The following is a 15,247-nucleotide window of genomic DNA, read 5'->3' as shown; positions in this document are numbered from 1 at the left end:
AACCATTATTTTAAATGAATTGAAGCACATCCTTTTAAGACAGGGGACAGGTATGGCTAGGAAGCAAGACAAAACAAAACAAAACAAAACAAAACAGAAGTGACCTAGAAGTGAAAGGAGCAAGTATCATTACTTTTTTCGAATAGTATTTTTTCCTGGAACTTTCATATCTCTTAGGTATACTAAAAATGTATTTACTCATTTAACAAATAGATACACGATGAACTGAACAGTCCTACTCCTTAGAAGCTATGGCAAACTGAGTTATAGCTATAAGACATTATTTGGAGCAGAAAATTACAAGCCCACACAGATTAGGTTTAGGGAAAAAAGGTATTATTTCTACATGGGGAATCTAGGAAGGCCTTTCAGAAGAGAAAGTGTTCATACTGACTCTTAACTGTTTTATACAACACATTATATATAATGTGCCCAAATACATGAAGTATTATTATAACATAAAAATATTTCCATTTATTTATTCAATAATTGACTAGTTTGAATTGAGCATCTACAATATGCCAGGCACTGTTCTGGATACTGGGGATACAGCAATGAACAAAATAGAAGAGATCAAACTCTCTGCCCTCTTAGAGGAAAATAAAAATTATTTTCAAAAAAAGAGAGAAAACAACAACAAACACGACAAAATACACATACTTGAAGTGCCTGGGTGGCTCAGTCGGTCATCGTTCGTGGGTTCGAGCCCTGCATTGGGCTCTGTGCTGTCCACCTGCTTTGGATCCTCTCTCTCCCTCTCTGTCTGCCCTTCCCCCCCCCCCTCCTCAAAAATAAACATTAAAAAAAATACACATATTCAAAATTATTTATTTTAATCAAGGATTTCAAAATGTTTGGAAATTTCGCAGTTAAAGGTGTAAAGTGATGACATTTCCTCCCCCAAGGGGGCATTTATATATTTATATGATAGGACCTGGGTGTCAAACAGAGTAGCACAGGGAATCCAGTCAGATAACCCGGTTCTACTCTGACCTTGGGCAGGTCACATCTCTAAGCTGTGGCTAATGGGAGATGGCGTACAATAGCACCTACCTGATAGGCTTATTATGACAATTAAATAAACAGAATAGGGGCACCTGGGTAGCTCAGTCGGTTGAAAGTCCGACTTCGGCTCAGGTCATGATCTCGCAGTTTGGGAGTTCGAGCCCCTCAACCGGCTCTGTCTTGACAGTGCAGAGCCCACTTTGGATCCTCTCTCTCCCTCTTTCTCTACCCTTCCCTTGCTCATGAGCTCTCTCTCTCAAAAATAAATAAAACATTAAAACAAACAGTATAGAAAGTTCAGCACTTTCCTTAATTTGTATACCTTGAGATGCTTCTTCTGTCGCATATTAATGTATTTGAGACACGGCTTTGGTGTTATTATTGAACACAAATGAGCCAAGTGTGGGATAGATCAGATAATATTTGAAAATTAATATTTGCATGTGAAGGTGAACATATGGAATGATTCCATTGCCATTCTGCTCCCCTTTTCACTGACCAGAAAGATCTTCAGGCTTGAAAGGGCTGACCATGAAAGAGTAGGAGAGAAGACAGGGCTGTTTTAAGAGCACACCCAGATGCAACCGGTACTACTCAGAGGGCAATTCTTGGCATTAAGAGCAAAAGGGAATGAAATGGTGAAATCCTAACTGAAAATCACTAAAGAATCATGGAAGAATGGCCGAGAGCAAATGTGGTTCCAAGTGCCAAAGCCAGGTTAGGCCAACGACAGATTACTAGCGGTCTACTTGTTTTTGAGGCAAAATTGAGAACAGATTGATTTATTATTAAAATTATTAAGCAGATAAGAAATGCCCATGATGTAACGAAGAGCCAGTAAGCATTGGAAATATGAACACTGATCGAACACAAACACATTTGCACTTACACAGTACTAATTAAACTCCTAACAACAACCCTATCACTCTTTCACTCCTATTTTACAATGAGGAAACTGAGGCATAGAGAAATTGAAAAACTTGCCCAAAGTCACAAGCTAGTAAGTGGCAGAGCTATGATTCAAACCCAGGCAGTCTGGTTCTAGAGTACACAATCTTAATCAATAAGCTATAATGTTTTTCTAAGTTAGCAAGTATTGTTGCTATTGTTAATATTGTTATTACTACTGGTAGCATTGCCAGATACAATAAATAAAATACAAACACCCAGTTAAATTTGAAGTTCAGATAAACAATGAATAATTTGTTTTACATATGTATATATATTTCCCCCCCAATAGGCATGCCCCAAGCAATGCTTCAGACACATTTATACTAAAAAGTAATTTGTTATTTATCTCAAACTCAAGTTTAACCATACATCCTGTATTTTATCTGGCAATCCTAAGTTGGTAGCACAAGAATTTCATGCAGGATGGATGGGGGTTCAGTTAGAGGGCTCTATGGTCTCTTATAACTTAGATTCTGTGATTCTTTGGGGACTCGAAATTATATAACCCTTAGTTGATTTTTTTTTTTTTTTAAGTATCCTTTCCACATGGTAGGAGCTAAATCAAAACTCAGTGAATGTGGTTTGGCCCTCATTCTGAGTCTCATGCTAAACAAATATAGTAATTCTTCTTTTTTTAAGTTTATTTATCTGGGGTGGGGGGGGAGAGAAGCAGAGACAGAGAGAGAGAGAGAGAGAGAGAGAGAGAGAGAGAAACCCAAGCAGGCTCTGCACCACCAGTGTGGAGCCCCACACAGAGCTCGAACTCACAAACCCATGAACTGTGAGACCACAACCTGAGCTGAAATCAAGAGTCAGAGGACTAACCGACTGAGCCACCCAGGTGCCCCAAAAATATAGTAATCCTTATGGTAAAACCAATTTTCAAGAAATACAGCACTGCTACAACCATCCTCATTTCAGAAGAGGAGATGTCTAGATCTACATTTAACTCAAGGTGAAAACAAACTTGACCAAGTATGTACGATCTGTGCATGGCGGAAGGTGAGCCTTCCCTTAGTTGTAGAGGGAATGCTGTGAATGCAACCTGTCCTGGACAGATCGGCACTACACACAAAGAAGAAAGAGCAGCCTGAGGACATAAGCTAAAAATATCAGCTCCCCACCAACCCCTTCCTACCCAAGCCCTTGGCCATCTGATAAACATGTATTGGGCTGCATGAGAGCTCCTATAGGAACCAATACTTTTTTTACTCTCAATAATAAGCTATGTGAAAAGACATCCTAGAATGTCTTGATTTTCACTAAGTAGTGTACATAAATTCTGGTAAGAAGACACAGAAAGGGGTGCCGGGATGGCTCAGTTGGTTAAGTGACCAACTTCAGCTCAGGTCATGATCTCACAGTTTGTGGGTTTGAGCCCCATGTCAGGCTCTATGCTGACAGCTCAGAGCCTGGAGCCTAATTCAGAGTCTGTGTCTCCTTGTCTCTCTGCCTCTCCCCTGCTCGCACTCTGTCTCTCCCTCTAAAAAATAGATAAAACATAAAAAAAGAAGAAGAAGAAGAAGACACACGAAAAAACCCTCTTTTGGATCATTCTAGGCCAATCCTGAATCAGTGACACAGTAGAAGAGGGAAAACTATAGCTATTCCCTCACTCTTCCAGTAGGGCTCTCAAGGTCAATATTATTTGGGAGGATTCCTGAAAAATAAAGTTTGGTTTGAGATGAATAATGCAGGTCAGGCCTGGCTAAGTAGCTACAAACTTAACTAAATCAAAAGAATTAAGAGAAGAGAATGAATTTAGTATTTGAAGAAAACAAACATAATTTAGTTATTCCAGGTGTGAATTTGGCCTAATTTGTTTATCTGATGGCCTGCCCTGCTTTTCACCTGGTCTGCAGAGACCCCCAGCTGCTTCTCTGAGATCACAGGTCTCCTACCAGGTGGGGCCCTTTCCCAGACAACTCAAATACTCACTCCCACTCTCTACTACATAATTCAGGTGTGCCTTTGGAAAAAGCTGCTCAGCAGAATCAGAATGTAACCTGTCTCCACCCACATAATTTATGGTTGTGAAGGTGTGGCCCAAGGTTAATTTTCAAGATGTATGGAGACATGAGGCTATGATACTATATACACACACATACTAACCAGACAAAAATAAAATAAACATCCTCTTATCCAACAGAATGTACAAGACAGATGAGACCCAATAGATCTTTCATTGATTGGTTTCCAAACACTTGTGGATCCATGAGTTTTCACTGTTCTGCAGCAAGGATGACAGAAAGACAAACATGCCTTGAATCTTTCATGAAGCTCAATACATTGACTATATAGGATTGTTTTTTATTTGTAGATAATTTCCTTTCTACTTCTGGGGTGTTAAAACATTCTTTTTTTTTTTTTTTTTTATTAACTTTATTTTTAAGTAATCTCTATACCCAACATGGGGTTCAAACTCATGACCTTGGGATCAAGGGTCACATGTCTTACTGGCTGAGACAGCCAGGTGCCCCCTGAAATATTCTTTTTTTTTATGAAATGTGATGATAGCACAGGTTCTGTAAGTTTTTTTTTAAGGGTCTTATAGGCAAAGTTGAGTTTTAACTTTAAAAAAAAATTTTTTTTTTAATAGCAAGTGAATTTGCAAAACCACCCACACTGATCTAGTTGACTTCCCTGGATGTATCACTGAAGAGAACAGGGAGGTGAGGTGACTTCCTGAAGCCACATACGTGGAACTTGAGCCCCTGGCTCCGGCCACCAGACCAACATCCATGTCACCGCAGCACGCTGTCACCGCAGCAGGCTGTCACCGCAGCACGCAGCCCCCTCCGTGTGAGCTGACTGCCAAGGGCCAAACCTCGGAACTACTGCACTGCCTTGGGCTCCAGTTGCTCTGACACAAAAGTCTCAACCAATTCAAGGGCTGAAAATGCCAAACACACTTGAGTGTGGTCTTTGAGTAAAAACAAGTTGGGAGAAAGTTGGAGCAAATGAGCGGGGAGCGCTTTGCACAGGAACTATTTTCATCAGCGAAGTGGCTATAAATGATGTCTCGCCAAGCACAAGAGCGAATACTGCGGTGTTTTCCTCATATATTTTAGAATGTAATTTTAAGAAGTGTGGCAACATTCAGGAAAAAAACGGATGGTAAATTAAACCTTCCTTGTCTTAGGATAAATAGGCTGAAAATTATGGGGTTTTATTGGTAAACAGTGTTTGCATTTTCTAAGTAGATTTTTTTTCCTAATGTAGAACAAAGAAATGTGCATTCAGCCTGAATGCATTAACGATTGATTGTTCCAAACGCTGACCTTCAATACAAAACAATGTGCTGATATTAGATGTAGAGGAGGCAAAAGAAGCAATTTTATAACTTAACATGAAATTGAATCTCTTCTTGCCTTAACTATTAAGCTTAGGAGAGAGAGGGAAGAAATCCTCTTATTTAAAATAATGTTATTCTATCATAATAATATTCCCATAGCACTGAACTGATAAAGGATGCTTTTATCACTTAACAGAGGAAAAGATCTGCAGTTAGACACTCGCTATGACGTCATAAACATCCAAAAGAATCCTCAAGCTTCCTCAAAGTCGAAAGCTGCTCTGTGCTCTTGATGGAAAGCACACAGATGCTGAGTTTCTCGTGTATTGAGTGGGTAGAGATTTCTAAAACACGAAGCCATTAATGGTCAACTAACTCATTTCCTTGGTAGAACACACGATTAGTCAGCCATTGATTCAAAGACATTAATTCAAAGGCTTGTAATCAGCCCCCTCTGTGTGAGTCATTTAAAAATTCTGCTGTCTGAATATAAAAAGCAAGTCTTGATAGTTAACAGATTTTCAATGAACACTTAATACAATGCACCATGCCAAGAATTATGCAGGAAACTAAGAAATATATGAGGCAAGATGATGCTATTTCTGTTAAAATTAACAAGAAAGCATGCACTCACACACACACAAACGTTTATATGTTAGACATGCAGATATATGTTAATATATATGTTAAGTTGAAAATTATACACCAAGAGGTTATGGTGGGATTATAGATGACAATCTCCTTTCTGGTTGACTGCATTTTATAAGTCATGTTAAATGAACGTATTGCTTTAAAGAGTTTTTGTTTTTATTTTTAAGAAGATATATGAAACAAAATTCCCATCCTCAAAGAGTTTCTGGTGTTTTAGGGGTAAATGATCTTTATACGGAGAAGGGTGAGTCTGTCCAGTTTGACAATGGACTGACTGCTGATAACCACTAACATCATTTTTTTTCTTACTCAGCTTTTCAAAAAACCATGTTTCTATGTAAATAACATAATAAGCTAAGCTCATGTACTAAGAACATGGAAAATAATTTGCTCAACTATATTCAGTGGAAATTCTCCTTTAATGGGCTTGTCGATAAACCAATCTCCCATTTAAAACGCTTTCTATGGTAAAATGCATTTGAATTTTCAATAAGCAACTTTAAAGTTGAATTTTTGGAACATAACTCAGAAATACGGAAGGCACATACACACTTGCCTTAGTATATGATAATAAGTAATGCTTTCTGTTACTTACTGCGTTCATTATTTCATTTAGCCCTACAATAGGCTCATCTGGGAGATTTCATTATGCTCAGGTGGGAGATTTCATTACCACCCCCATTTCACAGGTGAGGAAATCAAGGCACACAGATCCCAAAACTCGCATCAGGTCACCAGGCCCATGTGGAGTAAGGTTCAAAGCCAGGCAGTCCAGAACCACGTCCTGCACCCAACTCTTAATCACCTGCCCGTTCTCAGGGGTCACGGGACTTGCACACAGAAGTGTTATCATGATGATAATAAGTCCAGATTAAAGTCAGCATATGTCAATTTTTTGACCAAATAAAATGAAAACTTCCCACTGAATACAACTGCTTCCATACAATTAAAGCAAACTCTGCAGAGGTGTTTAGCAGTCAGCAAACTGTTTTCTCTAAAGGGCCAGAAAGTAATTATTTTAGGTCATATGGTCCTGGTGCAACCGCTCGCCTCTGCCTTTGTAGCACGAAAGCAGGCACAGACAATAAGTAAAAGCATGAGCGCGGCTACATTCCAAGAAGACCTCTGTTACAAAATGGGCAGTGGGCAGATTTCATTTGCAGGCGGTAGGCTGCCTCTCCCATCAAGATGCTATTATTAACGGAGCTAACGAATCCAAATATATCTGCTAATGCTTAAAAAGCAGGGGTTTAGGGTTTTAACGATCCAGACATTTGGTAAGATTTCCTATGGTAAATAAGAAATGGCCCAGTATCGGTCAGAGCCATCCAAGTGTCTCGGAATAGTTTTGTTCATTAGTACTGCTGGTTAAAGACCTGGTGTGTTGAACTCCCCACTCACCGATGAGGAGACAAGCAATCCCTGCAAAAGTATTGTTGCATATGTATGGATGTTTTTAACTAATAGTCACACGAGTGGTATAAATAACAAACAGAAGCTACAGAAATCTATACCTCCTCAAGCTTTGGGGGTTAAAATCTAAAATGTATGCAACAGCAGTCGTAAACACTCCCCCATCACTGGTCCTCCGTAACACCATGGCTTCAGAAGTCACCAAGTGCACCACAGTTGAACCTTCTGGTGCTGTCATATAGATTTCCACTGATCTTTACACATCTACAACCAACTCTCCAAACGTTTCATGAAGAGATGTTTGTACAGTTGCACCAAACAACATCGAATCCTGTAGGAACTTAGGCAAATATCACAGTTCTCTGTGTATAATGAAGCCAACACACATTTAAATCAAATTTCCATTCTGAATTTTTTAAAGCCCTATAAAAAATGGCATCTGGCAAGCTAAAATTGAAACATAAAGAACAACTCAAGAATGTCAGGCATTTTCAATAGTTGATCTTCCCATCTCATGTTTCCATTAGTAAACATAAGAATGCAGAAAAACTGGCAAAATTGCATATTTTTTGCATGAGGCAATCTTTTTAAAACCTTTTAGGTCCGGACTGAACTGTCTGCTTTGCAGTTAAGGAGATCTATGGACAGAATTCTCTGCAGACCTGGACTTTCCTTAGGAACGGCGGAGGTTTTAGATGCCACGTGCCTGGCTAAAGCACGTCAAAGGTACAGTGCCATCGATTGAAACAGACGAATACTGGCTGCATCTTTATTTTGTGAAATGCCAGGAAGATGATTTAGCATCACCTGTGCCCTTCCCACAACCTCAACGAAGGGGCAGAAAAGAACAAAACCGCGTTCTGAAATGGTGAAAATGACTCGAGGACCTCTTGTCCATTCAGAATTTCAGATGGATCTTCTCACACTAGGAACCAGCCACCTTTTCTTGGGGATATGGTCATCTTACTCAGAAAAGCCCAAAGAAGCTCATAAAGGATACAAAAATGTAGTCATCCATGTATCTCTTCTTTAGATTCTCCACGATGGCATTCTCTGTGATCTTGGAGAGCAGGACCATGTCATCCACACCACTGTGCTTAACATTGTGGCTCTGCCAGTGGTACCGGTAGGCACCTTTGCTTCCCTGTGAACATAAAACACACAGTTCTTAGGATGGTTTATTTTCTCCCAGTGTAAAAAAAAAAAAAAAAAAAAAATCACTAAGTTCCCATCTCTTCTTCATATCAAATGAAGCAGAACGAGCAGAACAAAGATTTTTTAGCAATAGCTCTGGATTCACATTGCAGGTTGGCCACCTACAAACTAAGAGAAGTGGGGAAAAGTCATCTAGGCTCACTGTATCATGGAAGCTTCTCTTTTCTCATTTGTAAAATGGGAGAAATTAAGACCCACTCCATAGAGTCGCTGTAAGGATTGAATAAAAAAAACACACATCAAGTGCCGAAGAGTATCTAGAGTATAACACAATAAGTGATTCAATGGTCTCCAATAATTCCTCAACCTTATCGTTTTGTAGAAGTAACACTAAAATAAGCAATGGAACAGAAACAATATGTATCACACAATGGCTAGGTCATATTGTAATTTCTCAAATCATCTAAATCATTCTCCCTCCAAAAACTTATCACTGTCAACGTAATATTGGCCTCCAAGATTCAGAACATAAGCTACATTAAAAAAAAATTTTTTTTTAATGTTCATCTATTTTTGAGTGAGAGAGAGAGAGCAAGTGCACCAGCGTGGGGAGGGGCAGAGAGAGAGGGAGACACGGAATCTGAAGCAGGCTCCAGGCTCCAGGCTGCAAGCTTCAGCACAGAGCTAGATGCGGGGCTCGAACCTATGAACTGTGAGATCATGACCTGAGCCGAACACTCAACTAACTGAGTCAATCAGGCCCCCCTAGATAAGCTACGTTTTGATGGCTGATCACTGCTATATAAACAAGGAAATGGATAAGACAGCCCGAACGTGATTATAGAACGTGCTGTGGACAGGAGGACCTCATCCAGCCCCGTGGCCTCCTTGGAGAGATGAAGCTATAGCCCTTATAGGTTTACTGGGTTTACAACCTAACACCAGGGGTGGCCTCTGAACACCCTGTGGCCTGCAGGACTTCTCTCACCCGGCACTTCTGTAGTGGGATCCCCCATATGTTTAGCTACGTGCCAAGTCCTGCAGATGGGAGCACCACGGTGGTTGCACTTGGGAACCTCATGTCCATTGAAGGACACCTAGCAATTGACGGAAGTAATTCACGCAACAGTCAATATGTAAACACATGTCAAATGGGTGTTTCAGGAAGGTGGAAGACTTTTTGGTCCGAGGAAAGACAGAAATAATTTCCTGGAGAAGGTGCCATTGGTAGTGGATCTAAAATATGTTGAATTGCCAGAGAAGACGAGACAAGGAGGGCTATCCATTATAATCTACATTCACTAGGGCAAGAATCTAATACATATGAGATAATGGCAAATGATACATGACAAGATACTAGAAGATCCTTCCTTCCCTTCACAACCTTCATGCATCCTACTGAAGATGTCATGTGCTGCACAAGTGTGGTGAGCATTGACCTGAGTGAGACAGTTCCTGCCCCCTTCCTGGGAGTTCGCTTTTGGGGGAGTTTAGATAAAGGAGAGAAAAATTCTGAATAAGGGTTATCTAGAAAGGCCACGTGTTCAGATGTCAAAACTGGAACGAGAAAAGGTTCTTCAAGAGAAGGGAGGTGGAAGGAAACCAGATAAATACCATTTTAAATTTCACTTTTAAAAATTGTATAATTTGGGGCACCTGGGTGGCTCAGTCAGTTAAACGTCTGACTCTTGATTTCTGTTCAGTTCAGGATCTCACAACTCGTGAGCGTGAGCCCCACATCAGTCTCTGTGCTGGCAGTGCTGAGCCTGCCTGGGATTCTCCATTTCCCTCTCTCTGCTCCTCCTCGCTTGTGCTCTCTCTCTCTCCCTCAAAAATAAATAAACATTAAAAAATAAATAAAAATCGTTTAACGTTTTCTCTGTAGGAGTCATGGGTCCTTCATAAGAGCAATTCTAAGAGGCTCCGGCAAAAGCAGTTTTGAAAACCAGCCAGGAAAGACCTACCATAGGAAAGGTGTACCAGTGCCATGGGCTCAAGCTCCAGAAAAGACCTCTGGAAGCCTTAGCATCCGTGCTGCCTTACAGAGGGACTGTTTATAGGATATATTTGGCTTTTGCAGAACCACATGCAGCATCAGTTCTACAAAACTACCACAGACCTCACCACACCTTCTTCCCCTTGTGGCAAAGCAGAAAGAGAGAAAAGGCACTGGCTGCAGCATGACTCACTGGATCTCAATCGAATGGCCACAGTCTACTTCCAACCACATGAAGATTCCCAGCCACTCCTGCCCTGCCTCTGCCCTCCCTTCTTTTCTTGATCATTCTTCTGGGCACTCACAAAAATTATTCTGCATAGAAAACTACGGCCTCAGAGTAACTAACTGTTAGGTACGTTTGTTTCCTTTTAACCCCAATAAATATTCACCTACTTAAAAGAGGCCACAAATTTTATTTTCTTTTTGAAAAATGTAAGCACAGTTTAATAATACAGAAGGGGTAGTAACAAGCTGTTATTTAACTTCTGCAAAGGACAAGAAGTGGACGGGTTCTGTGTCATAGTGTATGTGTTGGTACTGTTCCACAGAAACTGCCTTCTCAAGGTAACCCAAGTTGGCCTTTGTATCCAATCCAACTGTCTTTTCTGTCTCACTGCAGAGTGATAGATGGCTAGATCTGTCCCATTTCAGAGGCAGTGTCCTCCTTCTGATGGCAGTTATTCCTCAGTAAAACAGGGCTCCTTGTGGAGTTCATTGACTCTCATAGTCTCAAACATCCCTTGACACTGAAGAGTCCCATGTCTGGGTCTCCAGACCTCTACCTATAAAAGGGTAAGGAACCAACAATGAGACTGGGCAGTTACCAGAAGCAAAGCAATCAGCCATCTGATTTGTGGTGGCCGCTCCTCTTACTATTGCAATCAACTCTACGAGAGAGGGGTTGACATTCCCATGCTATGTAGATGCAAACTGACTTCCCAATTAGTTTACGGTAAAGGCAATGAGTGAACCCAACTCTCTATGATTATGAACTCATTCAGACATCACGGTTTCTCCACATGGCCTCCCCAGTGACTTGACTGGATATTTCCACCTGTTAAGTTTAAGATGGCCACAGAAGGATAGACTGTCTCCAAAACTGATTTCATCATTAAAAAGACCTATAATCTTTGTTAATGACGACTTTCTCTTAGTATCAAAGACTAAAACACTCAAATTATTTTTTATTTGATGTATTTCCTATATCCATTTGGTCACAAATACCTTTTCCCCCCTTCACCTCTGTGTCCCTTCTTCCCCCAGGCAATGATATGTGAACCCATTTAACTTTCACAATCATCTCCCATACTGTATATTATCATCTCTATTTTACTGATGAAAAAACTCTAAATTGCCCAAGGTCTCTAACTGTAACTTTTCTGTCTTTAACACCCCCCACCTTACTATGCCTTTCTCCTTCCTCTTCCCCCATAACTGCCTCCCTGCCCTACCCCCCCCTCAAAAAAAAAAACTCAGAGGAGGTAGAGGGAGGGAGGAATGGTAGCTGGAAAGGGTGGGAGCAATCAGAACCTTTGGGGGACAACTGACCTGCTTGGATTGTCAAGGACAAGACCAGAACGCACCTGATAGGTAAATGAAAGCTGTGCTAGGGTTGGGCTAGGGCTGGGGTAGGGCCGGTCTGGGCAGTTCTAACACAGGGTGAGAACTTTATCAGGGAAACTGGAAACCAAACATGGATGCATGGGCTCTCACCCTACCCCAGGGAAGATTGACAGTTCCCCACAGTGGAACAGAAAACTGTTTTCTGTTTATCTACAGGGACATCAGAGTTTGATCATAGCATGACTTTTCTAGATGTCTTTCTTGGAACATAGCTGTGGACAGGGAACAAGTGGGGAACACAGTGGGAAATGATTATCATTTTACAATCCTAGACAATGTTCCCAGAAGCAGAGGCTGAAAGTGACCTTCAGACCACAAACTACGGTGCTACGATTGCAAGACCATGAATTGTGTTTCTGGCGCAAATAACCTTGACCCCTTTGCTTCTTCCTCCCACTCCTGACTGGGAGGGAATGGGCAGGACTGGCCGCGATGCGTGCTGGGAGGAGGAAGCACAGCGATGGGGGCTTCCCTGTCTGTTTGAGGAGGGCCATTTTCCTCAGATGGCAAACTCCTGGCTTGTCAGGATACGCCCTCAACAAGAGTCAGCTTCCTTCTCTTCTGTTGGCTTCTTTTTGGGTGGGCAACTTCTTTTTGTTTCCGTACTAAAAACAGGAACATTTTAAACAAGTAGGGGTACCTAGCAATTACACTTGCAACAGTCCTTGCAGAGTGTGGTGTCATTGACAATTATTATAAATTATGAGTGAGATATTTCCCATTAGATAAGGATTGAGCGCAGACTTTCTTGGCCCATATTTGGTTTCCAATGATGATTAGTTTATTAAAAAGCAATGGAGGGGAGCCTGGGTGGCTCAGTTGTTTAAACATCCAACTTCTGATTTCGGCTCAGGTCATGATCTCACAGTTCATGACATGATCTCATGATTCCGCGCTGACAACATGGAGCCTGCTTGGGATTCTCTTTCCCTTTTCCTGTGCCCCTCCCCCTGCTCACATTCATGCATGCGCACGCTCTCTCTCTCTCTCTCTCTCTCTCAAAATAATTAAAAAAACAAAAAAAGCAGTGGATTCACACACAAGTTCTAGGAAGTGGAGTATATCCACGTTCACATAATGGCCTGGTTTGTTCCTCACATTTAGGACGCGGCACCAAGACATAGGAGTCCCTCACCCAGAGGAAGAAGCCTGCTCGCTGACTCTCTGACTACCTGTAAAATGTGGAGTGTCACTAACTGGTGTGTGTTTACCAGGGTGGAGACCAGGAAGAGCAAAGGTAAGGCAGGTCACAAAGGCAGGGATTATTCTAGCCTGAAACCCTACCTTCAGTCAGCCCTGGGGTAGCCCTTGCCTGCCACAGCCATGGTGCTGCAGACCTTCTCGCCAGTGTGTCAGTGAGCATTTTTCTTCTTTGGTTCATCCAGGAGAGAGGAGGAGACCATATACTGGGTAACTACAGTCTGCAACTCCCTTCAGACACCCAGAAAAGGGAGGCCATTAAACGTGCTGTGTAAATACAATAGGCCTAGTGTTGGGTAGGGCCTGGCTGGGAGGGGGTGATCATAAATACCTTCTACTCTTCCAGGAAGAGTATCCTGCACAGTATTTTTAGAGAGCAATGTGGGAACAGGTATCAAAATTCTAGTCACACAGACCAATATATAAACAGTGACTTAAATAAAAATAAAACTCACACTCTGTTCGTTCCAGCAATTATTTTTAGGAATTTACCTCAAGATATACCAAGTATGTATGCCATGATGTACGTACAGGCCTGCTTGCTGTCGCAAAGTCGCAAAGTCCGTGATGGAGAAAGTGGGCACATGATTCGGGGCCGGAAGAGAATATGGCAGCCCCTACAAAGGAATTCTGGCAGTCATTAAAAGGAATCTGCTGGGGTGCCTGGGTAGCTCAGTCGGTTAAGCATCTAACTTTGGCTCAGGTCATGATCTCATGGTTCATGGGTTCGAGCCCCACGTCAGGCTCTAGGCTGACAGCTCAGAGCCTGGAGCCTGCTTCAGATTCTGTGTCTCCTCTCTCTGCCTCTCCCCTGCTCACACTCTGCCTCTCTCTCTCTCTCTCTCTCTCTCTCTCTCTCTCTCAAAAATAAATAAACATTAAAATCTTTTTAATAAAATAAAATAAAACAAAAGGAATCTGCTCATGGTGACATAGATCTTCAAATACCCACTTTCGTGTAAATAGCAACCTATATGTGGATTGAAGTACAGAATGACCGCATTTGCCTAAATTTTTTAAAAGACTTGTGTTTCTTTTCTTGAAAAATACACAAGTTTCCATTGGGAAGAAAACCTCGGGTTTTTGGGACAAGGGTGACTTCTACTTTCCATTTTAAACTTTTCTGCAGTTCAGTTTTGTTTTGTTTTTTAACCCTATATGCATGTGTTGGTAAAATAACAAAATGAATAGAAATGTGGAAAATGATGCCACTATATTCGAGAATTTTCTGGAAGTGGGGTTGGGTGTTGATGGGGCTCTCCCCAAACTAGGATCATCATTGTAAGCCTGGGTTCTGTGCTGCTTCCAGATTTGAAAAGTAGGTTGAGAGATGTTGCCTGGATGACAACATATTATCACATCTGTGATGGTTAGCTGGTCCCTGAGCACAACAGGACAGCAGATCTGATTTCCAAAAAAAAACCTGGGACTCGAATACCCCCAATGTTTCAAGTGTGTCACCCTAACAGGCAGATCAACCATATTCTTATTGTGCACAATGGACAATGGGTAATGCTCTGGCCTGTTGTTCAACGGGACTTGTTTTTTTAATGGGATTTTTTCTGTCCTAGTGAGTCATAACAGGAAAGGAACAGAGCTCTCTGTTGTACTTTAATCTTTTAATTGACTGTCTAGGATTTCTACCTTTTGCAGTTCTGCTATTTGACTGGAATGAAACACTTCTATTGCAAATGATGGAAAAAACATCGACCCTAAATATTTTTTCCTCTGAGCTGGGCACTGTAAACCCACACTGGGCTTGCAATTGGTTTCAACTTCATGGAATTTAGACCCCCCCGCCCACCACTATTTTAGTAATGTGAACATGTATGTTTGAAGCAAGCATGTGTGGGTATGTTGAACTGCAGTAAACAGAGTGCAAAGAAGTGTTTCTGGAAGAGTGGGGGGTGGGGTGGGGCTGAGGCAGTCTATAGCCAACAAATACTCTCATTCCC

At 41.4% G+C, this 15,247-nt stretch overlaps 1 protein-coding gene across 1 annotated transcript in view; it reads right to left on the bottom strand.

Annotated features, from left to right (window-relative positions):
* MYO1E (myosin IE) overlaps positions 1–15,247 on the bottom strand; it is a 215,583-nt gene that overhangs the window by 122,232 nt on the left and 78,104 nt on the right. Inside the window, exon 2 of the mRNA XM_045449577.1 lies at positions 8,316–8,459. Coding sequence (XP_045305533.1) covers positions 8,316–8,459 — 144 coding nt within the window. The remainder of the gene's footprint in view (positions 1–8,315; positions 8,460–15,247) is intronic.

The sequence above is a fragment of the Leopardus geoffroyi genome, chromosome B3 (genome assembly GCF_018350155.1).
Source record: "Leopardus geoffroyi isolate Oge1 chromosome B3, O.geoffroyi_Oge1_pat1.0, whole genome shotgun sequence".
Classification (NCBI taxonomy): Eukaryota; Metazoa; Chordata; class Mammalia; order Carnivora; family Felidae; genus Leopardus; species Leopardus geoffroyi.
This window is presented reverse-complemented; position numbering and strand designations above follow the sequence as displayed.